Source organism: Urocampus carinirostris, chromosome 18 (assembly GCF_059441175.1).
Source record: "Urocampus carinirostris isolate Australia breed hairy pipefish chromosome 18, RoL_Ucar_1.0, whole genome shotgun sequence".
In the NCBI taxonomy this organism is placed as follows: domain Eukaryota; kingdom Metazoa; phylum Chordata; class Actinopteri; order Syngnathiformes; family Syngnathidae; genus Urocampus; species Urocampus carinirostris.
Genome location: NC_142366.1, coordinates 3776119 through 3801545, shown reverse-complemented (window position 1 = coordinate 3801545; position 25427 = coordinate 3776119). Strand labels below are relative to the sequence as shown.

Genomic DNA, 25427 nt, shown 5'->3' with positions numbered 1-25427 from the left:
TCCAAGCACAATTTACAACTCATTAATTAATTAGAAATGTAATCACTTTCATTCACTCGTACACCTTTTTATAGCCAAAATTCAAACACTTTTTAAAGGACTTTTAAAGCCAATTCTTCAGTTACTCCACTAGCATTAAAAAAAGAAATCCGGTGTGAATCATGTATTTTGCAGTTCCACAACTATATCTGCAATTTATATATGCAATTTTTAATCTTGCGTGTGCGATTATCAAGACATGATATTTTTTTATATTTAATGCTTCGGGCGGCATGGCAGCTAAGTGGTTAGGGCGTGCGCGGTACCTTCTGAGGTCATGGGATCAAATTCAGCGACTGGCCTTCCTGTGTGGAGTTTGCATGTTCTCCCCGTGTTTGTGTGGGTTTCCCCCGGGCACTCCGGTTCCTTCCTATTCCATCATCATGTATGTAAGGTTAATTGGCCGCTCCAAATTGTCCCTAGGCTTGAATGAGTGAGTTGTCTGTGTTTGTGTGCCCTGCGACTGGCTGGAAACCGGTTCAGAATGTCCCCTGCCAACTGCCCGAAGATTGCTGGGATGGGCTCCAACACCCCTGCAACCCTACTGAGGATAAGTGGTGCAGATAATGGATAGATGAATGGAATGCTTTGCAAATATATTAGTATATCTGAATATGTGTGTAAATATTTTCTCACCATGAGTGTTTTATAAAATTACAGCCAAAGTAGCTTGCATTTTTAAGTTTTTCCCATTACACTTGAACACTTGAACACTTTTTTATAATTGATACGTAATCCTGGCACTAATACACATTTCATAGTGCCCTTTTAGGTGTCACCTGCACCTGTCCTCTTAGGCATGATCCGTAAGGGCCGATGACGCTTCATAGTAAAATGCCGTACAGACTAATGCCAGCTGCCGTTAATCAAGAGGGAATAACTAACATCATTTTTGAGCAGACTTGTTGTGAAACATGGCAAGAATTTCAATCATTTTCAAGCACTTCACCTAAAATTCAAGGATTTTTCAATCCTTGAAAACACAACAATAAAATTTAACATTTTTTAAGGTTTTCAAGCACCTGTACAAACCCTGCATTCATTAGGCACAACCCTTACTTACTGAGACTTACTGTAATCCTAAAAAAGGAGACACTTTCATAAGATATTCAGCTTTATTTTCATGTTAGAATTTGAGCTTGTGTTCAAAAAGTGCAAGCAGAAGGAGACAGGCCCAACCCGACAAGAGGCCGACGTTCTGCAGGAGGAACGCCACTAATGGTCGCCCGCTTTTCAAGTGACTCATTTCGGGAAGCTGCCGGACAACAGAAAACAGGGACATAAAAAATTAGGTTGCTGCTTTTCTGTAGAATACAGTAGACCCAAGATACAATATTGATCTGTTCTGAGTTAAGAATTCCAAAGTGACATTGCCATATAGGGGATGATAGAAACCTATGGTAACTAGCTCCGGACATCAGATACCCCAGATAAAACATTAAAATAACAAAGAAGTGCATAGTAAGTACTACTTAAAAGTAATATACATGTGTAATATTAAATAACAATATAAATCAATGACATTTTATATTTTATTCACCTTTGGTTTGACGCGCATGCAAAGACTGCAGAGTTTCAGAGCCAGAACCAGCAGGGTCAAGGATAAGCATTGTTTGCCAAAAGCAAATCGGCATTTTCACCAATAGTAGACCAAAATTCTATATGACTTTGATTGATAGCAATAGCAAGTTTTTGGACAAGCAGAATTATCTGTTGTTGATAGGGTGTATTGGAGATTTCGTAAAGAAGGGCAGAACAACATCTTATTACACCACATAAAGGGAAAACGTTGTAAGGCGGTAACGCTGTATCCTGGGGCAGTCTACTGTATATTAGCTTATTGCTAACTGTAGCCAATGTCTAGCTCTAAAAAAGCAGCCTTTGGTTATGTATCTCACCATCTCCACCAGTGAAAGATAGAGAAAAATCCCTGCGGTGACCGCAAAGATCCACTGCTGGACTTGTGCTTGAGCCGAGACGAAGAGTCCGATGTAGAGTCCCACGAAAGCAGTCAGGGCGCTGATAAAATTCATGATCACCGCTTTCTTCACGGGTAGTCCGGAGCTCAACAACATAGCGAAATCTCCTTCAAGAGGAAAAAAATGCTATACACCAAAGTCTTGTCTGGAGATTGTGGTGCAAGCCCTCACCCATCTCATGTGGGATCTCGTGGCACAAAATGGCCACGGTGGTGGCCATGCCGGTCTCGGGCGAAGAAGAGAATGCGGCACCCAATACCAAGCCATCAGCAAAATTGTGTAGACTGTCACCCACAATGACCATCAGGGCGAGGATGGGAACACCACTACCTGGAAAAAGATAAGAAAAGATAAGATGAGGACCTGAACGGAATCAACTAGCTCAGAGGTGGGCAAACTCACGGGGCATAAGGCTTTTCAATCCGGCCTGCCAATCGAAGGTTTTGTCGTTTATTGCGGTTAATGGGGAAAAAAAACACAAAATAGTCCCTCATTTTTAAACAGACCCTCTGCCAGCCCCTGCTTGTAGCAATAGCCGTCCAGAGATAATTGATCGTGGCTGTCCGGTTTGTGTTCATTTTAGGCGTAAATAACAGCGAAAAAAAAGATTTGCCACCCTTGACACAAATGTGCTATCTCAGCCACTGCTCTCAGCCTTAGTCAACTGGGGATAACAGATTGTGGGCAAAACATCGCATTTCGTTTTAAGTGCAGTTCATCATAGGGGGAAATTATGAAATTATGGCAAAAAAGAGCCGCCAAGCAATGTGCAATCAGGGATAATGGATCATGGCCACACGAGTATATTTCACTTTTTGGTGGACAGAACAGCGAAAAAGAGCCACCAGGCCCAAGAGAAATGTGTCTTTCAAAACTGATTTGATGAAAATGTTCAATTTATAGACATGCGGACGCTACCCGACCTACGAACGAGTTAGGTTCCGAACCATGGTTCGCAAGTTGAATTTGTTCATAAGTTGCTTCAGTGCTATATTCTGTATGCTTATGGTTTATATAAGTATGTTTAAGGCTTGTTTAAGTAACCTGTATTGTTTGTACTAAAAAATAAACATTCAATAAAATAATATGCTCTATAAAGATAAATACAGTGAGGTTTTACTTACTTTTGGGAGTTGCGCGTCAAGAGGTCCTCCTCTGTGGTAAAAAGTGGCCAAAAAAAAGCCTTCCAACCATTTTCTCAAATGCATCAAACTTTCTTATTCCACTTTCGGTTCAACAGAAACGGCTCGCCTCTTCCTTACACTTTACACCAACCATATTGAATGGATGCACGACATATTAAACAATATAAACGTCAAAGTTCTTACAATACACGTTGTTATGATTAGACACGAACCAGGAAGTAGAAGCCGGATTTCTTCTTCGGTGTGGATGCTGGGTGACCTTTCACAGCACCACCCGGCAGAAAGAAGCACTACAGTACTGTCCTCTACTCGGAAAAAGGTGCACACAATACAAAATGTAACTTACAGCAATGTCCTAAAAAATGATCGAATCTACTGATTTGCGTAAGTCAAATGTTCGCAAGTAGAGGAGCGTCAGTATATAAGACTAAATATAACATGTACGTGTATCACAGATCCCATAACCGCTGAAGTTGTTGGGGAACCACTTTCTTTGGAGTGTCTTGGGCAAGTACAGCCAGGCGTTGCCAATCCTCCCCAGGCTGTTTTTTTGGAAAATAGGTTAGCTCTCCCACATGAAAGAGAGCACTGGTGTGTACAAGCAAGGTAATTCCACTGGCATACTTTTGGTTAGTTGCAGAACAAAACATCAAGACTCACAAATCAACCCATGTAAACAAACAGAGAATCTTATGAATGCACACTTTCTGCACCCTCAGCAGTATGTGTGTACATACCTTGTAAGTATGGACAAAATGAAATAAATTCACACATAATTGGACATTATCTCATCTCATCTTATAAGCCGTACCGCTTATCCTCATTAGGGTCGCGGGGTAATTGGACATTATGTGCTTTATTTTTATATTTCAAGTACAATAATTAATTCTTATTCAAAAAATGCATGAGAACAATTGGCCTAGATTATCCTTTTACCCTATGCATCAGATTGAAGAATGTACTGTATCCGCAGATACAAAATTCCAATCAATATTTCTTTCCTGCAACCCCTCGGACGATATTTTGAACCCAATGTGGCCCATAACTCAAAAGGTTTGCACACCCCTGACCTACAGTAGATGAAACGAATTTTGCTTACTTTGCGTTGAAGGCCTCTGCTCTGGTGAAGTGTCTGCTTCCTCATGTATTGGTCCCTGCTGGAAAATAACACTCTAAGTATTGATTACTCCTTTACTAATCTTCAAACAGCCTTCAAAAACTCATCCTAAAACATCCGCAATGAGACTTACCAGCTGTATAGTAGAGATGGACTTGCCCCTTTGGGACGGACCCCCGCAGTCACCTCGAGAGTGGCTCTGAAGGGCAACAAAGAGCAAAGCACTGCTTTAAGAAAGCAAAGCCGCTTTAAGAAAGCCAAGCCTTCTTCTCAAGAACTAACATGTCCATGCAGAGGAACCAGAAAGCAAAAGATTCTCTCCATGAGGAAGAAGCCGTAGATTCCCGCCACCACGCCAATGATTTTCCACAAGTAGTCCCTGTGCTCCGTGAGGTGTTCATTGTCATGTCCGTGTAGGCCGAGTATCTGCAAAGACAACAAAAAAATAAATGAAATAAAACTTCGACTTTGAAATTTTTTCTAAAGAGAACATCATTGGGGGCAGTGGTAAAGGGGCCTTGGGTCTTAAGTGGGACATTTGATTTGTTAAGCGCAGCGTGAAAAGTCCCGTTAGGTAAATGAATCGTATTTTGGGGTAAACGAATAAATAAATCAAAAAATGATGAACCAAAGAATGAATAGTTATCACGGTTAATGGGGACCAAAACCACCGCGAAAACTGAAAATCCGCGAAGTAGCGACGCCCCTTCAAAAATGCTTGAAAATTTAAAAAAAAAAAAAAAAAATATATATATATATATATATATATATATATATTGTCTTCCGCTTATCCGAGGTCGGGTCGCGAGGGCAGCAGCGTTAAAAAGGAAGCCCAGACGTCCCTATCCCCAGCCACCTCCTCCAGCTCATCCGACGGGACCCCGAGGCGTTCCCAAGCCAGCCGAGAGACATAGTCTCTCCAACGTGTCCTGAGTCGCCCCTGGGGCCTCCTGTCAGTGGGACATGCCCGGAACAGGGCAGGAGGCGTCCTGGGGGCATCCTTATTAGATGCCCGAGCCACCTCAACTGGCTCCTCTCAACGCGGAGGAGCAGTGGCTCTACACCGAGTCCATCCCGGATGACTGAGCTTCTCACCTTATCTCTAAGGGAGAACCCAGCCGCCCTGCGGAGGAAACTCATTTCGGCCACTTGTATCCGGGATCGTGTTCTTTCGGTCATGACCATAGGTGAGAGTAGGAACGTAGATCGACCTCTTTACCGCGACGGACCGGTACAACCCGTCTGTTGATCTCCCGTTCTATCCTACCCTCACTGGTGAACAAGACCCCAAGATACTTGAACTCCTCCACTTGGCGCAAGACCTCCTCCCCGACCCGGAGGGTGCATACCACCCTTTTCCGACTGAGTACCACAGCCTCGGATTTGGAGGTGCTGATCCTCATCCCGGCCGCTTCACACTCGGCTGCGAATCGCTCCAGCGAGAGCTGAAGATCACGGCCTGAGGAAGCCAACAGCACCACGTCATCTGCAAAAAGCAGTGACGCAATGCTGAGGCCCCCAAACCGGAATCCATCCCCACCAAGGCTGCGCCTAGAAATTCTGTCCATAAAAGTTATGAACAGAATCGGTGACAAAGGGCAGCCCTGGCGGAGCCCAACCCTCACCGGGAACGAATCCGACTTACTGCCGGCAATGCGGACCAGACTCTGGCACCGGGCATACAGGGACCGCACAGCCCGGATAAGACTGCCCCCCATACTCCCGAAACACCCCTCACAGGGCCTCCCAAGGAACACGGTCGAATGCCTTCTCCAAGTCCACAAAACACATGTAGACCGGACAGGCAAACTCCCATGCACCCTCAAAGACCCTGCAGAGTGTATAGAGCTGGTCCAGTGTTCCACGGCCAGGACGAAAACCACAATTTTCCTCCTGAATCCGAGATTCGACTTCCTGGCGGACCCTCCTCTCCAGTACCCCTGAATAGACCTTACCAGGGAGGCTGAGAAGTGTGATTCCCCTGTAGTTGGAACACATTCTCCGGTCTCCCTTCTTAAAGACGGGAACCACCGCCCCAGTCTGCCAGTCCAGAGGCACTGTCCCCGATGTCCGCGCGATGTTGCATAGGCGTGTCAACCATGACACGCCCACAACATCCAGAGCCCTAATGAACTCTGGGTGGATCTCATCGATCCCCGGGGCCCTGCCACCGAGGAGTTTTTTGACCACCTCGGTGACTTCAACCCCAGTGATACGAGAGCCCAACCCAGAGTCCTCAGGCTCTGCTTCCCCAGAGGAAGATGTGTCGGTGGGATTGAGGAGGTCTTAGAAGTACTCCGCCCACCGATTCACAACGTCCCGGGTCAAGGTCAGCAGCGCCCCATCGGCACTATGCACAGTGTCGATGGCACACCGCTTCCCCCCACCCCCTAAGACGCCGGATGGTGGACCAGAATTTCCTCGAAGCCGTTCGGAAGTCGACTTCCATGGCCTCGCCAAACTCCTCCCATGCCCGACTTTTTGCCTCGACAACCGCTGAAGCCGCATTCCGCTTGGCCAGCCGATACCTGCCAGCTGCTTCCAGAGTCCCACAGACTAGGAAGGCCCGATAAGACTCCTTCTTCAGCTTGACGGCATCCCTCACCGCCGGTGACCACCAACGGGTCTGAGGGTTGCCGCCGCGGCAGGCACCAACTGCCTTACGGCCACAGCTCCGATCAGCCGCTTCGACAATGGAGGCGCGGAACATGGTCCACTCGGACTCAATGTCCCCCGCCTCCCTCAGGACATGGGGAAAGTTCTGCCGGAGGTGTGAATTGAAACTTCTTCTGACAGGAGATTCTGCCAGCTGTTCCCAACAGACCATCACACTACGCTTGGGTCTGCCGGGTCGGGCCGGCATCTTCCCCCACCATCGAAGCCAACTCACCACCCGGTGGTGATCAGTTGACAGCTCCGCCCCTCTCTTCACCCGAGTGTCCAGAACATGCGGCCGCAGGTCCGACGAAACAATGACAAAGTCGATTATCGAACTACGGCCTAGGGTGTCCTGGTGCCAAGTGCAAATATGGACACCCTTATGTCTGAACATGGTGTTCATTATGGACAAACCATGACGGGCACAGAAGTCCAATAACGAAACACCACTCGGGTTCAGGTCAGTGGGGCCGTTCTTCCCAATCACGCCCCTCCAGGTCTCACTGTCATTGCCCACGTGAGCGTTAAAGTCTCCCAGCAGTACGAGGGAGTCCCCAGGGTGCGCGCTCTCAAGCACACCCTCTAAGGACTCGAAGAAGGGTGGGTACTCTGAACTGCTATTTGGTGCATAAGCACAAACAACAGTCAGGACCCGTCCCCCACCTGGAGGCGGAGGGAGGCGTCTACTGGGGTGAACCCCAACGTACAGGCGCCGAGCCGTGGAGCAACTAATATGCCCACACCGGCTCTGCGCCTCTCACCACGGGCAACTCCAGAGTGGAAGAGAGTTCAACCCCTCTCGTAAGGACTGGTACCAGAGCCCAAGCCGTGCGTGGAGGTGAGTCCGACTATATCTAGTCGGAATTTCTCAACCTCACGTAGCAACTAAGGCTCCTTCCCTGCCAGAGAGGTAACGTTCCATGTCCCAAAAGCCAGTTTCTGTAGCCGGGGATCGTCGCGCCAAGGACCCCTCCCTTGGCCGCCACCCAGCTCTCTGCGCACCCGACCCCTTTGGCCCCTCCTACAGGTGGTGAGCCCATGGGAAGAGGGTCCCATGTCGTCCCTTCGGGCTGTGCCTGGCCGGCCACCGTGGGTAAGGGTCCGGCCGCCAGGCGCTCGCCAGCGGACCCCACCTCCAGGCCTGGCTCCAGAAGGGGGCCCCGGTAACCCGCGTCCGGGCGAGGGAAATTGAGGACCAACGTTTTGTCTCATCATAAGGGGTCTTCTGATCTGCATTTTGTCTGGCCACTCACCTAGGACCTGTTTGCCATGGGTGACCCTACCAGGGGCTTAAAGCCCCCAACAGCATAGCTCCAAGGATCTTTGGGACGCACAAACTCCTCCACCACGATAAGGTAGCAGATCAAGGAGGAGGAAAATGTAAATATAATATATATATATATATATATATAGGGCAGCATGGCGGCGCAGTTCTGAGGTCGGAACCTCTTGCGTGGGTTCAAATCCAGCTACCGGCCTTACTGTGCAGAGTTTTTATGTTCTCCCCGTGCTTGCGTGGGTTTCCTCCGGGCACTCCGGTTTCCTCCCACATTCCAAAGACATGCTTTTCAGGTGAATTGGCCGGTGCAAATTGTCCCTGGATGTAAATGAGCGAGTGAGTTGTCTTTCCGCGTGTGCCCTGCGATTGGCTGGCAACCAGTTCAGGGTGTCCCCTGCCCACCGTCCTCAGCCCCCCTGCAACCCTAATAAGGATAAGTGGTACAGCTAATGGGATGATATATATATATATATATATATATATATATATATATATATATATATATATATATATATATATATATAAAATCAGCGAGATATGTTTTATTTATTTTTATTTCTAAATTAATATAACTGGTTAAATTAAAAAAGGCAATCCATAACATTGTATATTGGTTTCATGACTGTTGGGGTCTCACCTGCGGTATGAGGTGAAGGAGGGCATCACCGGAGAGGGTCCCGACAGCCAGACCCACAAAAAGCTGCAAAATGAGAGTGTAGGTTTCCTTGCAAGAATTGAAGAAAATCAAGAAGATGCCGAGCATGGAACCAAGAGTGATGAGCACCACTGCTGCCGTGCTGTATCCGTACTCTGCAAAGATTGTTTATTCTATAATGCCTCATCCTTAAGAGAGTGAAAAAAGGAGGTCTCACTCTCAAAATCAGTGGGCTGATGAGCTTCTCTTGCATTCTCGTCAGACTCGCATGCATCGCCTAGCATTTGCTGAACGATGGCCGGGCACATCTGTCCAAAGTGTTCCTTGGAAATGGGTCGTCGCGGGTCCAGATTAAAAATGGACACCAGCTGTTTCGCTGAGAAACACACCTGTTGGATCGGAGTCCACCTGATGAGCTCTCTGATTTTTTTCGATTAATGGGAAGCGATTACCTGTGCCCAGTTTCCAACTTTGTGGTTGCAGTTCTCCAGAGAATGCTCCAACTCACTCCGCTTGTCCCTGTGGTGATCGTGAGCTTTCTTTCCTTCTCCGCCGACGCCGAGTTGTCGAAGCAGCACCTCCAGATCTTCAAAAAAAGATGTTTATAACAACAGACCCCGATACAGCGGACTCACCGTATGACATTTTCACTTTACGGTGTGGAATAGCACTTTTTCTCAACCAAACTTTCTCCACTATACAACATTAACAAGAAATTATTTTACATGTACAAAAACGTATGTGTCATTAGAGTATCTAAGATACCTGTCTGCTAATGGTCAAAGTTATACTACGGTCATAAAAATGCTAATAATCCATTGGCTGAACTACATCCCACAATGTCTTTCGCTATATAGCTTAGAATGTTATGTTTCGTAAAGACTTTGTGGGTCTGAAATACAATAGTGTATTTTCCATCTCTATTTATTCGCTATAGCAGTGATGATAAAAGGAGAAGCAAAAACATGATAACCATGGAAACGAAGCTTGCTCTTACATAAAAAAGTGATGAAGGCAGAATAGGTTGAATAAGGTAACTTAGTACCATCTGCTGGAAACTTGCAGTAACAGCAGGTTCAATGTGCAGTTTCTTTGTGATAACATTATCCGAAAAGCACCAAAAACATAAAAAGAATAAAGAAAATCAATGAAATCTGATAATTGTCTTTATCCTCTCTGAAATAGGACTCTTAATGAGTTATCCTAAAAGAAGAGAAAAAGCATGATAACTATGGAAAAAAGCTTGCACTTATCAAGAAATATGAAGAAGATACACAAATGACCTAAGTTGCGAGGCCATAACCATTCGATGATCGTGACTATGTGATAAATAAGGAGGCAATTAGAGCAAGGAAATCTTCTGTTAGCATGATAATCCTCATGAGAGGAAGTTTTAAAATCTGTCACATTCAGCTCCCCCTCTCTGCATCCACCCGCTACTCCACTCGACCAGCTAAATTCAAGTCACACCATGGGTTATAAAAAATAAATTTTCCTCTCATATTTGTATATAATGCTTTTTTACAACTTACATGTATATTAAACGGAGGGACTGTGTACTATTACTATTTGTTATTCAAATATTTTTTTTTATCTAAGATACTAGTTCAGGAAGCGATAGCTTCACATTAACACAGGTTCACAATGCAATCTCCACCTAATAACCGATTAATGTCATATCCTAAGGGTCTACAAATGAAGAGAAAAAAAGAGTCTGACCTAAAACCTGAAGTTCACTGGTGCGATTGAGAGAGTGGAAAATGTAGTTTGTGAAGAAAACTGGCGGAGGGAGATTCCTCCGTGCGAAACAGGGACCTTGGAGGAGGTGACTGATGACTGCAGCGGACATTTTGGGCACGGACAACATGACGGCACTATTTTCTGCATCGGCTTCTTTCAGCAAATACTTTGCGTCGATACACTAGAACAGGGATGTTAAACTCATTTCAGCTCGAGGGCTGCATGGTAGAAATTGACTCTCATAGGGCCGGACATGTAGATTAAATAGAAATAAGAAATAAAGAGAGTGAGGGAAAGAGACAGAGAGAGAGATACAGAGAGAGAAAGATAAGAAAAAAGAGGAAAGTAAAGAGAGTAAGAAAAAAAGAGTACCAGAGAGAGAGAAAGAGAAAAGTAAAGAGAGTAAGAAAGAGCACCAGAGAGAGAGAAAGAAGGATATAAAGGGAGATAGAGAAAGACAGACCGACAGACAGAAAGAAAATAGATTTAAAGAGAGAGAGAGAGAGAGAGAAGGGGAAACAAGAAGAGACGAGAAAGAGGGATACAATGATAAGAAAAAGAGAGTGAGAAATAAAGAAAAGGAAAGAAGAGAGAGTGAGAGAGATAAAGAAAGGGAAAGAGAGTGAGACGGAGAAATGGAGAAAGAAACAGAGAGAAAAGATTAAAAGAGAGAAAAATTAAAAAAAGAAAGAGAAAGAGTAACAGAGAAAGAAGGAAAAACAGAGAAGATAAAAAGAGAAGAAATCACAAGAGAGAGAGACAGATAGAAAGAAAAAGAGAGAGAGTGAAAGAGGTAGATAAAGAGAAGAAAGAGAGAGAGAGAATGAGATGGAGAAAGAGAGAAAAAAAGAGTTAGAAAGAAAGAAAACAAATGATGGATCGTTTTGTGATTGGTACCAGGCTTTGGTGACATCAAGAGGATATATTACAAACTGCAGCTAATTGTTTTCTCTTGCGCTTCTCTCAGTGTTGTCTTGCGGGGAGAATTCCATACCTGTAAACCTCCACGGCTCCATGCCCTTACAAAATGTTGGATTTTCCCTTACAAAATACAAAATAATCTTACACCATATTTTTTTTCAAACGTGTTTATTTATGTAGTTTAACATGTTATATTGTAGATGTGTTTCGTTATATCATATATATCAGGGGTGGCGAACACGTGGCTCTCGAGCTGCATGCGTCTCTTTGCCTCATCATATTTTCTATATACTGCGGCTCTTTGCCTTGTTTCATGTTTAGTTTTTTTTGTGTGTATTGAGGGTGGACACTTTCCTTGAAATCAACACAAGAACAATACTTGTTAAAAGGAGAGAAGTGTGTTATGGGAAATTATGTTTTTAATTGTGTGTGTTTGTGTGTGTCTGTCATGGCAAGTCAGTGCGTGGTGTGGCTCTTTGACGCTCAGAGTTAAGAATTTTGGTTCTTTGTGTCAAACTTGTTCGCCACCCCAGATATATATTGTTAATTAACATTTTGTTGTGAGATACTGAGTTGCTCGACATGAATGAGGTTTATTATAAAAAAAAGTTCAAAAATTAAGTAGCTTGGACGTTCACTGTAGAAGGAAAAAATACATGCAAATAAAATTAAGTAGAATTATACATTTTCTTATTCAAATTATTAATTAATTTTCTGCATTAAATTATTGTTGGTAATATACTGATTAAAGGGACAACCACAAACCTGTCTTTTTTCATTTTCTCCTTTTATACTTCTTTTTTTTCTTACCTTCTTTATACAAGAATAATGATTCTTAATATAATGCATCAAAGCAAGTGAGACGTTTCTTTAATGAGTTGAGCCGAAAAAGATGGTTCTCTAAAAAGAGACGGACTTCCTTTCACGACATAACTACGACATAAAATCCAAGGCAGCAGATGCATGCGCACAGTACCATTAAACCGCTCGCTTCGTTTGCAATGAAAAAAAAAAACCATACAGAGGTAGAGGCTACCGCGGCGAACTCGTTTGACTTGACTGATTTGCCGTTTCGTCATAGTCAGTGTATATTGGATGGTATCCATAATTGACAAATTTGTGATTTCCGTACAGATTTTCTTGTACGGAGTAAAATGCATAATAAACGTACTTTGTACGGCAAAAACGTACAGGTTGACAGGTATGGAGTTCAAACCCTTGGTGGGCCAGAGGAGCTTTAGTTTATTTTCATTTAGGACAGGGATTAGTTCCGTACCTGTAGTTTGGAACTTTCTAGACCAGATGAGTTGCCTTGGTTGATGATCTGCAAAATGTTCTTAAGTTCCTCCAAAGAAAGGACGTCAGTATCGTCACTCGCGAGGTGATCCGTGAACGATCGGATGTAAAAGTCGAAGCTGAGGGGCGGGGAGGAAGGTGACTGGCACACGTGTGGCAGCTTTAAAATGTGGTACAAGAGTAGGATGGAAAGGCGCTGGAAGTCGGGCTCGGTAAGGTACGGCTTCCGGGCATCTCCCAGGACAGATTGCACAATTTCTGGTGGCAAGCACTTGGGGGAAAAATACATTCAATTTATTTCGACAGCACTTTTCAAACCAAATCAAAGTACTTTTCAGACAATAAATTGCCACCCGAAGTGCTGTATAAAAACATTCAGTGTACAATAAAATCTTCTTCATTCCCACCCAACAACCCAAAACACCTAATACACAAACAATTGTTAAAACAGAATAAAGACAAAAAAAACAGTAAAAATGTGATTTGGATCATAAAGTACGTTACAGTAAAACGTCACAAGCTAAATGAATCAAACTAAATAAAAGTGATCAATTAAAAGCCTAATTAAAAAGTGGGGTTTGAGCCTACTCTTGAAAATACCAAGGGTCCCTGCAGACCTGAAATTGAGGTAAAAAGATCTGAGAATTTGGAAAACAAATCACCCTGAAGGTTGTTTTGATTTTCATTTTGAGATATTTTACTGCACGTTATACCTAAATTGTACTTAAAGAGACAGTGTATAATATTTAGGGCCTCCTAGTTGTACAAAAAGCTAAAAATTTAAAATATTTGAATGTTAGACAAAAATACATGAACTATCATTTTAAAAAAAGATACCCCCTTTTAGGACGTTAACATGTTTATCCAGAATCCTGCCGCCGGGCTACGACGTGTATCACTGACAATCAGTGCCACCTAGTGGTCATATGTACACAATAAGGCTTTAAAAGGGGAAATTTGTCACGTCATCAGAAAAATGTGAATCATCTCAAAATAAATTTTTGCAGACAGGGCATCTGGACAACTTGGAAAGGGGTCATGGACAGGCCTTTGTCATGGCGCGACCTGTGTAAGATCCCTCAAGCCAGGCTCAGCTTCCTGATCCGGGCAACGTACAACACACTACCCTGCCCCAAAAATATACATCTGTGGTTCGGCACTGATGCGATCTGCCCCCTCTGTAGTACCATCAATGCGAGCCTTAAGCATATCCTCTCAAGCTGCAAGATGGCACTTTCCCAAGGTCGCTACAGGTGGCGGCACAATGCCGTCCTAAAGAAGCTGGCAGAGGTAGTCGAAGGTTGCAGACAGAAGGCAAACAGTCAGCCAGCTCCTCCATCAAATCACCTCGTCCAGTTTGCAAGGGCTGGCGACAACGTTCGCAAAAACACCGATGCCCCTCGCCCGCTACACTCTGGAAGGCTCCTCTCGCCCGCCAGCGAATGGAGAATGAAAGTTGACCTCAAAAGGCAGTTGCAGTTCTCCAGGGAGATCGCAGAAACATTATTGCGGCCAGACATTGTCCTGTGGTCTGTAGCCAGCAAAGCGGTCCTCCTGGTTGAGCTCACTGTCCCTTGGGAGGAGGGAATAGAGGCAGCATACGAGAGGAAATGGGCAAAGTATGAAGACCTGGCAGCCGAGTGCAGGGAGGCGGGCTGGAAAACAACAGTATGCCCAGTGGAGGTGGGGTGAAGGGGTTTTATGGGCTCCTCAACCTCCCGCTTGCTCAGAGACCTTGGATGCACAGGAGCGGGCAACCGGAGAGCAACTAAAGAGCTGTCAGAAGAGGCGGAAAAGGGCAGCTTCTGGCTATGGCTGCGGAGGAATGACAGGAACTGGGGGCCTTCAAGTAACACCTAGGGCATCAGTGGGGTTGGCAGGGAGATTTCCCAGCCATCGCTCCGCTACCGGGAGATGTCCTGGGGTTAAAGGAGCGAAACTTCAATGACCGGTGGTCCCCAGCTGATGACCCAGTCAGGCCCGAGTGTTCAGGGCACACAAGCATTCCAAAGGCGCCAGAGGAGGCGCGTCAGGCAGAAATGCTCAGCAGGAAGACTACCATCCTGTATTTCCATTTGCCACTGAATTAATTAAGGACGATTCTTTTTTTTAGTTTCGAGATATTTTTTACATCAATTCATAATAATTTTTAAACATTTGTCTCTTTTATATTGTGTAACATTTGACAACTAGATGGCCCTGTATTGTCTAATACAAAGGAAAACCAAGGCTAAATGGGCAAACCATAGCAGCAAGATGCCAGACAAACATGGCGATGACTACTGCGTACAGATTCCGGCATGTAAAAGAAAGACAAATTTCTCAAACTATGAATATTTATACACATTACCGTTGGTATAATATCCATCCATCCATTATTTGCTCTGTTTATCCTCAGTAGGGTGCTGGAGCCCATCCCAGCTATTTTCAGTCAGTGGGCAGGGGACACCCTGAACTGGTTGCTAGCCAGTCGCAGGGCACACAGGGACAGACAATTCGCTCGCTCACTCACACCTAGGGACAATTTGGACCGGCCAATTAACCTGACATGCATGTTTTTGGAATGTGGGAGTAAACCAGAGTGCCCGGAGGAAACCCACGCAAGCACGGGGGGAGAGCATGCAAACTCCACACAGGAGGTTCGATCTCATGACCTCAGAACTGTGCCGCATACGTGCTAACCACTGCGCCGCCGTGCTGCCCGTTGGTATAATAGTTCAGGTATTTTTTCCTATTAATTAAGTCAAGTCATGGTTTTTTTGTAAGGCCCTCAATCACAAAAAGTCTCAAAGTGCTACACGCTACCAATTACACCATCCCCTGATATGAAATAAAAAAAAAATTTGTACTGAACGAAGGCTTTTTGTTCCACTAGTAGGCACTAAATATTGCAGATTGTCCCTTTTGTCATGATTACTGATCCGGGGCACCTGAGTCTGCTCCGTTAGTGCCAACGGCCACGGACGCTGATTGGCTGCTGATCGTTTTTTAAACCCCCATCTACCTGGCAACGATTGTCAGTTTGTCTGCGAACCTCAGCCCCACGCTAGGCAAGTACTTTTTGACTCCTGACTCAATCCTGTCCTGTTTCCCGTTTGTTTGCTGGCGCAGACTCCTTTTCTGAACCCGTTTACGTTTCTGCTCCTCGGTCCCGGCCATCGACCTGTTTTTTTCCCCGCTCACGACCCTGCTTTCGCTCGCCACAGAAGTGCCTCCTTCTAAATAAAGCTGAGTAAAACAAACGCAAGTGGGTCCCGTCTCCGTTCCTCGTCTCTGACACCTTTAAAGATATTTTTTAATTTAAAAATGTTCAGATATTTATACATTATATATATACATTTTTCTTTGAGAGTTGGCAAAAATCACGTGAATGATGAAAAAAAGAAGAAAAAAAAAATCAACAGGGTTACCGAAACTAACTACGCTTTTAATAAACAAAGGAATTCTGAAATCTGATGGAGGACTCCATGGTACTGACATGAAGTATTCCTGAGTCCACTCTCTTGGTCTTATAGTGTCAAACGCAGGGATGCCCGAAAAGAAAGCCACTCAATTAGTATGAACAATTAGGGTCAAGGACCTAAACCCCGCATTCCTTTTTTGACAAACATAAAACGTTCTTAATCCTTATTTTGTAGGAACATACCCTACCCTGTCACAAACTTCTACCGAGGCGCCGATTCTCCCAGGACAATCCACAGCCACAAGTACGGCAGACACCACGACACCGATGTGTTGTTTCTGAAGCTTCGCTTCTCCATCCTGACTGAAAGGTAGATCCAAAACCTGCAGGACGTCTCGTAGATCAGACCTTGTTTGGGTTCTTCTCGCCAGGCAGAAGAGCAATAGAAGAAAACCTGGAATGGTGAATCCTGAGGAGCACATGTTGCTTGTGGAGGTCTTTTTAGATTTCAGGGCAGAGGACGAAGGGGCTTCGCTTTCGTGGTCACCCGCTGATTCGACTCACCCTTTACAGTGCGGTCCAAGTTGGGCCTCTCGGTCCATAACAAAAGGATTAGTGGAGCCAGTCGGAGAGGGAGAAGGCGGTGGGGGAGCACAATTAGAGCTCAGGAAAATAAATGTGCTTGGCATTTGAGGCTAAAACAGTTACAGTATTTTCGCGACAACAAGGCACACCTAAAAAACATGAATTGGCTATAAATTTTGAAAGTGCACGCTATAATCTGGTTTTCACATACTGCCATATTATAGTCTTTAAACATTTGGTAAAGAACTCAAAATATTTTCTAAAAATGAAAAGCATGCGAGACACAATCGTGAAAATAAATCAAATGTGTCCAATATTTTGTATTGTGTAAACAAAATAAAAAATTAGTCGGCGAGGCAAAAATATTGGCTTGACTTGCAGTTAGTTAGCTTGCTAATACTATGACTTATTTCATTGTTTGGGGATGAGGTGAATGCTAAAACATAATATTTGATCTGCGAACGCTCAACACAGTACGTTACATACTAATTATATTTAGAATGTGAAAATTCAGCACTTTTTAAAAAGAAAATCCAAAAATTGTAAGGTTAAATGAGAAATAACTTTAACACAGAATAATTCCAACTATTTCGTGTATTTGAAATTTTATAATTCATAAAGACAGGTGAGGCAAAGTCTTAACTGCCTCCCCTGTCTGCCCGTCACTGAATTTAGTCAAAATGAAAAGAATTGCCCACAGGGCAAATCCACGCTCATATAGGTGTAAAAATTTACCTCTCTTTGAATTGCCCTAGCACCAATTCACCGATAATAGGGCTTAGTGGCTTATTTTCCGGATAGGAAAGGACAAATTGTGAGAATTCTCAAGGAAAAAAAAACCCACATTTTGAATCTAAAACTTTTTTATTGGATCTATTTACAATGTCAGCCAGTGGTTTGAAAAAAAAAAGAATAAACATTGAGCCAATTAACTTAACCAAAGGCATCTCCTGATTATCTTGATCCTTGAAGTGCTGAAATATTAAAACTGTTGATTCTAAAAAAAAATTGTTTGTACATCTTTTTTATATAAAAAAAAACATATTCGAGGGTGATTAATTAAGCACGGATCCAGATGATTGAAATAGATATACAGAGTTTGTATTTTCCTACGCTTGTTCATTCTGCTCAATGTTGCCGACGAGGCTTTTAGTGTCCACCAGAGCTCGGATGGGATTATTAAAATACAATTTGTTGATGAAAGTGGACTCCCCTGAAGGAGAAGGGGCGGGAATCTTTTTCCGGAAGAGGAGGAAAGCGATGGCTGCAGCTAGAGCTAGGACCACCAGCACCACAGCCGCGGTAATGCCGGCCGAGCCTTTGGACACCTCTTCCTTGATATGAGCTATTTGACAAAAGGAGCTTCTAAATATTAAGTATATTGTGGGAGATGTCAATTTTCAATACGTACCGACAGCTGGAGGCCCTTCTGTTGCCGTGATGACTGTAAGAAAGATTTGTTGTTAGTGGGTGGTGCTCTTTTTGTAGTAATAAAGAAATATAATAATATAATAGCATTTAAAAGTGCCTTTGAAATTGTCATGATTACCGATGTGAATCACCTGTGCCCGCTTATGTCGCGCCAACCACTGCGGGTTCTGATTGGCTCCCTACTTAAACCCAGTCATGTCAATCCCCTGTTGTCAGTCCGTCTGTCCCGTTTTTGCTCCCGTTCGTTTCCGGCTACGACCCGTTTTGATCCCGACCAAGTCTGCTCTCCCGTCCCGACTTACAACCCGTTTTTTATGCCGACCACGTCTGCTCTCTTGTCCGGGCTTGCGACCCGTTTCTGACCCCGACCACGTTTTTGCCCTCTTGTCCCGGCTAACGACCTGTTTTTCTGTTCCTGACACTGCTGTCGCCCGCGACAGAAGATCCACTTCCGTATTCGGATCACAATCCGATTGCGAGAGCGACTTGCCTCCCGCGTCCAGCGAGCATCGGATCGCGGGCGCTGCCCTTCCTTTCAATAAAATGTGAGAAAACGCTACGCGATTGGGTCTACCCTGTGTGCTGGTCGTGACAGAAATTCCTACCCCTATTGGCATAAAATGTAAAATGAAATTAAAGGCCTTTGTTACAATACAGAACTACAACAAGATTTAAGGGCTTCTCCTTTCATATGGATTATTTTGAGTAATGTTTTACAATATTTTGCTGTAAAATACACCATTACTTGTTGAATGCATTGCACCAATACAATGTTAATGCGTGGTTATTATTGTATAATATTTTCAGTGAGGTTTTTTGTCAATTGAGAAAATTACCGTTGCTTTACTATATTTTCAACAGTTTTTTGCTGAATTCTTTGGCAGTTTTTAAGGTAGAAAAGTAACCTTTTTAATTTACAACCTCTTCCATGCACAATCTCATCCAGTAAACAACACATACATCTGGCTGATTGATTTGACAAAAACATATCTTTGTAATGCTTAAAGAGCTGCTGATTCCACAAAGTACAAAAGAAAGAAAAAAAGACTATAAACATATTTTAAAAAATAACATTTTTGGGTGATTTATTCAGTACAGATCAAAATTATCATTACCGAAAAAATCTAGTTGTTTTTTAAATTATCCATTCATCCATCCATCCATTATCTTCCGCTTATCCAGGGTCGGGTCGCGGGGGCAGCAGCCTTAGAAGGGAAGCCCAGACGTCCCTATCCCCAGCCACCTCTTCCAGCTCATCCGACGGGATCCCGAGGTGTTCCCAAGTCAGCCGAGAGACATAGTCTCTCCAGTGTGTCCTGGGTCGCCGAGGGAGGCGTCCAGGAGGCATCCTTGTCAGATGCCCGAGCCACCTCAACTGGCTCTTCTCAATGCGGAGGAGCAGTGGCTCTACACAGAGTCCCTCCCGGATGACTGAGCTTCTCACCTTATCTCTAAGGGAAAACCCAGACACCCTGCGGAGGAAACTCATTTCGGCCACTTGTTTCCGGGATCGTGTTCTTTCGGTCATAACCCAAAGTTCATGACCATAGGTGAGGGTAGGAACGTAGATCGACCGGTATATCGAGAGCTTTGCCTTTCTGCTCAGCTCCCTCTTCACCAAGACGGACGGGTACCGGGTCCGAATGACGGCAGACGCTGCACCTAGAAATTCTGTCCATAAAAGTTATGAACAGAATCTGTGACAAAGGGCAGCCCTGGCAGAGTCCAACCCGCACCGGGAAAGAATCCGACTTACTGCCGGCAATGCGGACCAGACTCTGGCACCGGGCATACAGGGACCGCACAGACTGTGCGGTACCCCATACTCCCGAAGCACCCCCCACAGGGCCTCCCGAGGAACATGGTCGAATGCCTTCTCCAAATCCACAAAACACATGTAGACTGGACAGGCAAACTCCCATGCACCCTCAAGGACCCTGCAGAGTGTGTAGAGCTGGTCCAGTGTTCCACGGCCAGGAAGAAAACCACACTGTTCCTCCTGAATCCGTGATTCGACCTCCTGGCGGACCCTCCTCTCCAGTACCCTTGAATAGACCTTACCAGGGAGGCTGAGAAGTGTGATTAACCTGTATTTAGAACACACTCTCCGGTCCCTTCTTAAAGAGGGGAACCACGACCCCAGTCTGCAAGTCCAGAGGCACTGTCCCCGATGTCCACACGATTTTCTAGAGGCGTGTCAACCATGACACGCCCACAACATCCAGAGCCTTAATGAACTCCCGCTCCGAGACTGGGGGGTCTGGTTCAAGCCTCGGCCGAGTCATACCTAAGACTTACAAAATTGGTACCTATTGCTTCCCCGCTTGGCGCACGGCATTAAGGGTTGGAATTGGGGGGTTTGGTCACCTAATGACTCCCAACACAGCAGTTGGGTCTAAAAACCCGGTGCCGATCAAAGGCGACGAATCACGTCGATAGCTTCGCGTGACAAAATGATTTCCGGTAGATATCATGTTGATGGTTGATACTGGCTGAATAATAAATACAGAGATACGAGAGCCCAGCCCAGCCCAGAGTACTCCGGCTCTGCTTCCCCAGAGGAAGACGTGTCGGTGGGATTGAGAAGGTCTTCGAAGTACTCCGCCCACCGGTTCACAACGTCCCGGGTCGAGGTCAGGAGCGCCCCATCGCCACTATACAGTGTCAATGGCACAACGCTGTGCCCGGCCGACCCCGTGAGCAAAGGCCTGGCCACCAGGCGCTCGCCAGCGAACCCCACCTTCAGGCCTGGCTCCAGAAGGGGGCCCCGGTAACCCGCGTCCGGGTGAGGGAGATTGTAGACCAACGTTTTTTATCTTCATAATCATCTGATCTACGTTTTGTCTGGCCACTCGCCTAGAGCCTGTTTGCCATGGGTGACCCTACCAGGGGCTTAAAGCCCCCGACAACATAGCTCCTAGGATCATTGGGACACACAAACCCCTCCACCATGGTAAGGTAGCAGATCATGGAGGATCATGTTTTTTTAATTATTATTTTCTAATGGATATTTTGTAAGAAAAACTTAAATGAAAAGGAGAAAATATGTCTCTAATATGTCTTTAACTTGATTTTCTAGCAACGTATTTTATACAAGGTCAGAAAAATATTACTTAAAAAGCCTCAACTCATGAAAGAATCAATTATTTGCCTCATTTTTCTAATAAGACCGATACCATATATGCAGAGTAAAATCTGAAAAATTACAAATATTTTTTTTTGTGTTAAAAGTGACAGCCTAATAATTCCCCACTAGCTGTTGCTGTAAACCTAGAATAGAGCTGCAGCATGGCCATTTTAAGCAGACAAAGAGCTGGAAACACACCGAGCAGCTAAAAAGAGTACAGTGGAACCTTGGTTTTCGAACGCCTCTCAGTTCGAACAAATCGATTCTCCACCAAAAAATTCGAGAAATTCTTGCTTCGCTTTTCGTTCAAAAAATCGGAGTTCGAACACCGGTACGCTAGGGTGCGATGCTGAGCGGCGTACGGGTGTAGATTGCCCCCACGCCTTGTGAAGAACTGTTATGACGTGTGCGCGCACTTCTTTTCGCTTTCGCTTTAAAAATCTGTGAACGGAGTGTTTTTGCCCCTAATTATGCCTCCGAAGAAGGTCGGTGCAAGCAGCAAAGTTGCTACAGGTGAAAAAAGAAGGGTAGTGCGTACAACTATTGCATTTAAGAAAGAAATAAAAGCAAAATATGAAGAAGGTGTGCGAGTTTCCGATCTTGCTCTACATACAGCATGGCTTCTGCTGAGCACCACAAAGGTAAGAAATCCCATTCATAATTCTTTTCTTTATCCTTAAACCGCTCACCACTTTTTGTGGAGACTTCGGTGCTAAATGACGTGTAAACAACCTGATTTTTTTTAGTTGTACATGTTCGTGTTAGCGTAATCTTTTGTACGGAAGATTACGCTAACGCGAACGTACGATTAGCCTGCTTTAGCTTCATGTTTACGTTCATGGTAAACATTCAGGGTGTTAGAACGGATTAAAACAATTTTACATTACTTTTAATGGGAAAAACGATTTTCGGTGATCGAACAAATCGGTTTTCGAACAGGGTTCTGGAACGGATTATGGTCGAGAACCGAGGTTCCACTGTAGTAGCTGCAGTTGGTTGGAGCTTGTGTTAGTAGCTAACTTTTTAGCACTTAGATGTGGAAGGTGAATGACATTGAATGACACAGAGCAGGTAACTTAATGAAAAACACTAGCAAGGGGGCTGACTTTAGTGAATAAATAAGGGAAACCGTGGAAATAAAGTAGAAGTTAAGCTGTTGAAGGCAAGTTACACAGAAAAATTGAGCAAGTTTTATTTACAGGGAGCAGGCAACCATAACAAGAATGGATAGTGACCAGCCATAGCCTGCAGACAAGTGGCTTACTTTAATGAGTACAGGGTTTGTAAACCCAATTCAAGGAAATTTTAAGCACTTTCAAGGCCAAGTTTTCAAATTTTACAGTCAAGTCAAGTCACATTTATTTATATAGCCCTTAATCACAAAAATGTCTCAAAGGACTGCACAGGATTGCCATTACACAATTACCTGATCTTAAACCAACATGCGGGCAAGGAACAACTCAAAACCTCAGCGTGAGGAAAAAGAAACCTTAAGAAAGGACCTCACAAGTGGTAATCCCCCTTCCAGGATGACCAGGGTGAATCACAATTAGCATCACTATACACAAGCATAGTAAACACTAGGTAACATGTTGAAAATTTGTCCGGAAAGTGCATGACAGCAGCGACGCCCCTAGCCTGTAAACTAGTCCAGAAAGTTTATGACCAGTCCAGTACCTTCAAAAGAAGAAATCTAGTGCCGATCAAATGAACATTTTATTTTTGTTGACTTTGATGATTAAAATAAAGTCACTATATTGCTGCTAGCACACACTTTGTGCTATTTTCAGAAGTTTTTATCTATGACCGAGGATCTTTTTGTGCCAATAGGATGCTATGAGCTAAAATGAATTCGGCCATTTTGCTTCAACAATGCAGCCGTAGCTTGTTTACTAACACAGAAAGGGCTCGAACGGTGTTGGGTTATAATGGAGTTGAATACGGAAGACAAAGAAAGCAAGAAAGTTCCTTAATTTGGACTCATTTTAATGATATTGTTTGCTCCGAAGCAGAGTGCATTCAATCTTTTGATTAAAAATGCTTTTTGTTTTACTTATTTTAATTGATCTTTTTTGCATGTTTTTCAGAGGATCAGTATCTATATTGGTTAAAAAAGATTTTTAGACAGTTAATTTTTTGGCATTTCATCTTTTATTTACAGCACTGGACTGTTCACTCTGCTAGCCTCTGGGAAGAGGTTCTGCAGTGTGCGGTGCAGGACCACCAGGCTCCGCGATAGTCTAGTCCCCCTGGCCATTAGACTTTTAAATGGTCAATCTAACATATAGTTAACTTAAATCTAAATGGCTGCTAATCTGACTTTTTGCACTACTGGCAGTTTTTTATAGCTTGCCACTCATTGCACATTGCTCTCTGCACTATGGTAATTACAGCGTTATTGTTACAGTGTTAATGTTACTGTGTACCTGACTTGTTAACCTGACTGCCCATTTTGCACATCTGGTTAGCTACTCTTCTTGCACTATCGGCACTATGGTAAAATACTATACGTAGCCAATTACAATACAACTTTATTTATATCTGTACATTCAAGGAAACTGTGGGAGTCAGATGCATCGACATTTCGTTCTGTATACACGTGTACTAGAATGACAATAAAGTAGATCTGAATCTGAATCTGAATCTGAATCTGAAGAGTTAATATTTTTACTTCGTATGTTGTTGTTTTGCACTTTCAGAGATTTCATGTTGCTGTTCGACGTTAAAACGGTTCAGTGTTTAAATGGCTAAAATTGTGTTGTATTTAACCTTTTTTTTTTCGTAAATGTGTGAACATTTTAATTTATATTTCATGCGTTTTTCAGGGATCCCCTGCAAAATATATGAACTGACTAATTACTAAATTAAAAAAAAAAAATCTAAGACGCCATTTGGGAGCCGAAAGAGAGACGAACCAAAAGAGCCGGATTTCTAAATAGTGCTGTCCTCTTGGGTGTGACCAGTAGTAGGCAGTAAGGCTTCACATGACACGGCTATAATGATAAGCCATCAGAGCTAGCTGGCGTATAGGCGTCATTTTCATGCTTTTTTTTTCTTCATTTATTGGATGGTTTATAGGGTCAGACTGCCAAGAAACATGGCAATGGCAAAAATTTCAAGCATTTTTCAAGCACTTTAACCAAAATTCAAGCATTTTCCTGAACTTGAAAATACAACATGAAAAATTAAGGCATTTTCAAGGATTTCAAGCACCCGTACGAACACTTAGAGAAGGAAACAGTGGAAAAAAGTCAAAGATGACCAGCTGTTGAAGGTGAGTGACAATAAAGGACAAAGCAAGCTTTTTCTACAACACAGGTGTCAAACAGGCTGCCCGCGGGCCAGATCAGGCCCGCTAAGGGATTGAATCCGGCCCGCGAGACAACACTCAGAGAAGCGCAAGAGAAAAACAAGCTGCAGGTGGAAATATGTCAACTTGATGTTGCCAAAGCCAGGTGCCTTGAACAAAGACACTGTACTTGTATTTCTTTTTTCTCTCTCTCTCTCTCCCTCCACCCCTTTTCGCCCACTTTCTGTCTCTGTCTCTTTCACTCTCTGTGTCTCTCTTTTTCTCTTCCTGTGTTGCTCTTTGTTTCTTTCTCTCTCTTTTGCTCCAACTTTCTTTTTTACTTTCCTCTCTTTTCTCTTTCTCTCATCCTACCCTTCGCGCTTTCTTTTTTCTTTTCTCTCCTTCTTTCTATTTCTTTTTGGATTTCTTTCTTCCTTTCCTTTTCCTTTTCCCCTCTCTCACAACTTTTTATCTCTTTTGTTTCTCACGCTCTCTCCCCCTCTCTCTTTTTCTTTCTTTGTCCTGCCCTCTCTCCTTTTCCCTCCCGATTTTTTTTTATTTCTTTATTTCTCTTTTTCTTTCTCTTTAATCTACTAGTCCGGCCCCCGACAGAATAATTTTTCTATCGTGTGGCCCCCCGAGTTAAAATGAGTTTGACACCTCTGATTCTACAAGGTGTAGCCAACAAAAATAAGAACTGCGAATCTTAGCCTGCAGGCAAGGGCCTAACATTAGTAGCGAGAGAACAAAACAGTGAATCAAG

General features: G+C 43.9%; 2 protein-coding genes across 4 annotated transcripts in view; both read right to left on the bottom strand.

The window, feature by feature from the left end:
• Nucleotides 1–1153: 1153 nt before the first annotated feature.
• On the bottom strand, nt 1154–16868 carry LOC148348052 (zinc transporter ZIP12-like). Of its 3 annotated transcripts, none has more exons than XM_088322349.1 (12): nt 16481–16868; nt 12810–13100; nt 10592–10793; nt 9325–9458; nt 9090–9261; nt 8855–9027; nt 4563–4706; nt 4414–4479; nt 4263–4335; nt 2190–2348; nt 1938–2125; nt 1154–1294 (listed from the first exon to the last, which is right to left on the bottom strand). In XM_088322349.1, exons 1-12 carry the CDS (start codon nt 16712–16714, stop codon nt 1166–1168), a joined length of 1965 nt encoding a protein of 654 aa, XP_088178475.1. In that variant the 5' UTR covers nt 16715–16868; the 3' UTR covers nt 1154–1165. The 3 variants fall into 3 exon arrangements, with proteins under 3 accessions (XP_088178475.1, XP_088178477.1, XP_088178476.1); XM_088322351.1 differs by having other exon boundaries at nt 4263–4317; nt 16481–16867; XM_088322350.1 differs by having other exon boundaries at nt 4263–4320; nt 16481–16865.
• An 814-nt stretch (nt 16869–17682) lies between these two features.
• mrc1a (mannose receptor, C type 1a) overlaps nt 17683–25427 on the bottom strand; it is a 54115-nt gene continuing 46370 nt past the window's right edge. Inside the window, exons 28-29 of the mRNA XM_088322222.1 lie at nt 18229–18261; nt 17683–18162 (exon numbers count right to left, since the gene is read on the bottom strand). Coding sequence (XP_088178348.1) covers nt 17927–18162; nt 18229–18261 — 269 coding nt within the window. The 3' untranslated portion in view covers nt 17683–17926. The remainder of the gene's footprint in view (nt 18163–18228; nt 18262–25427) is intronic.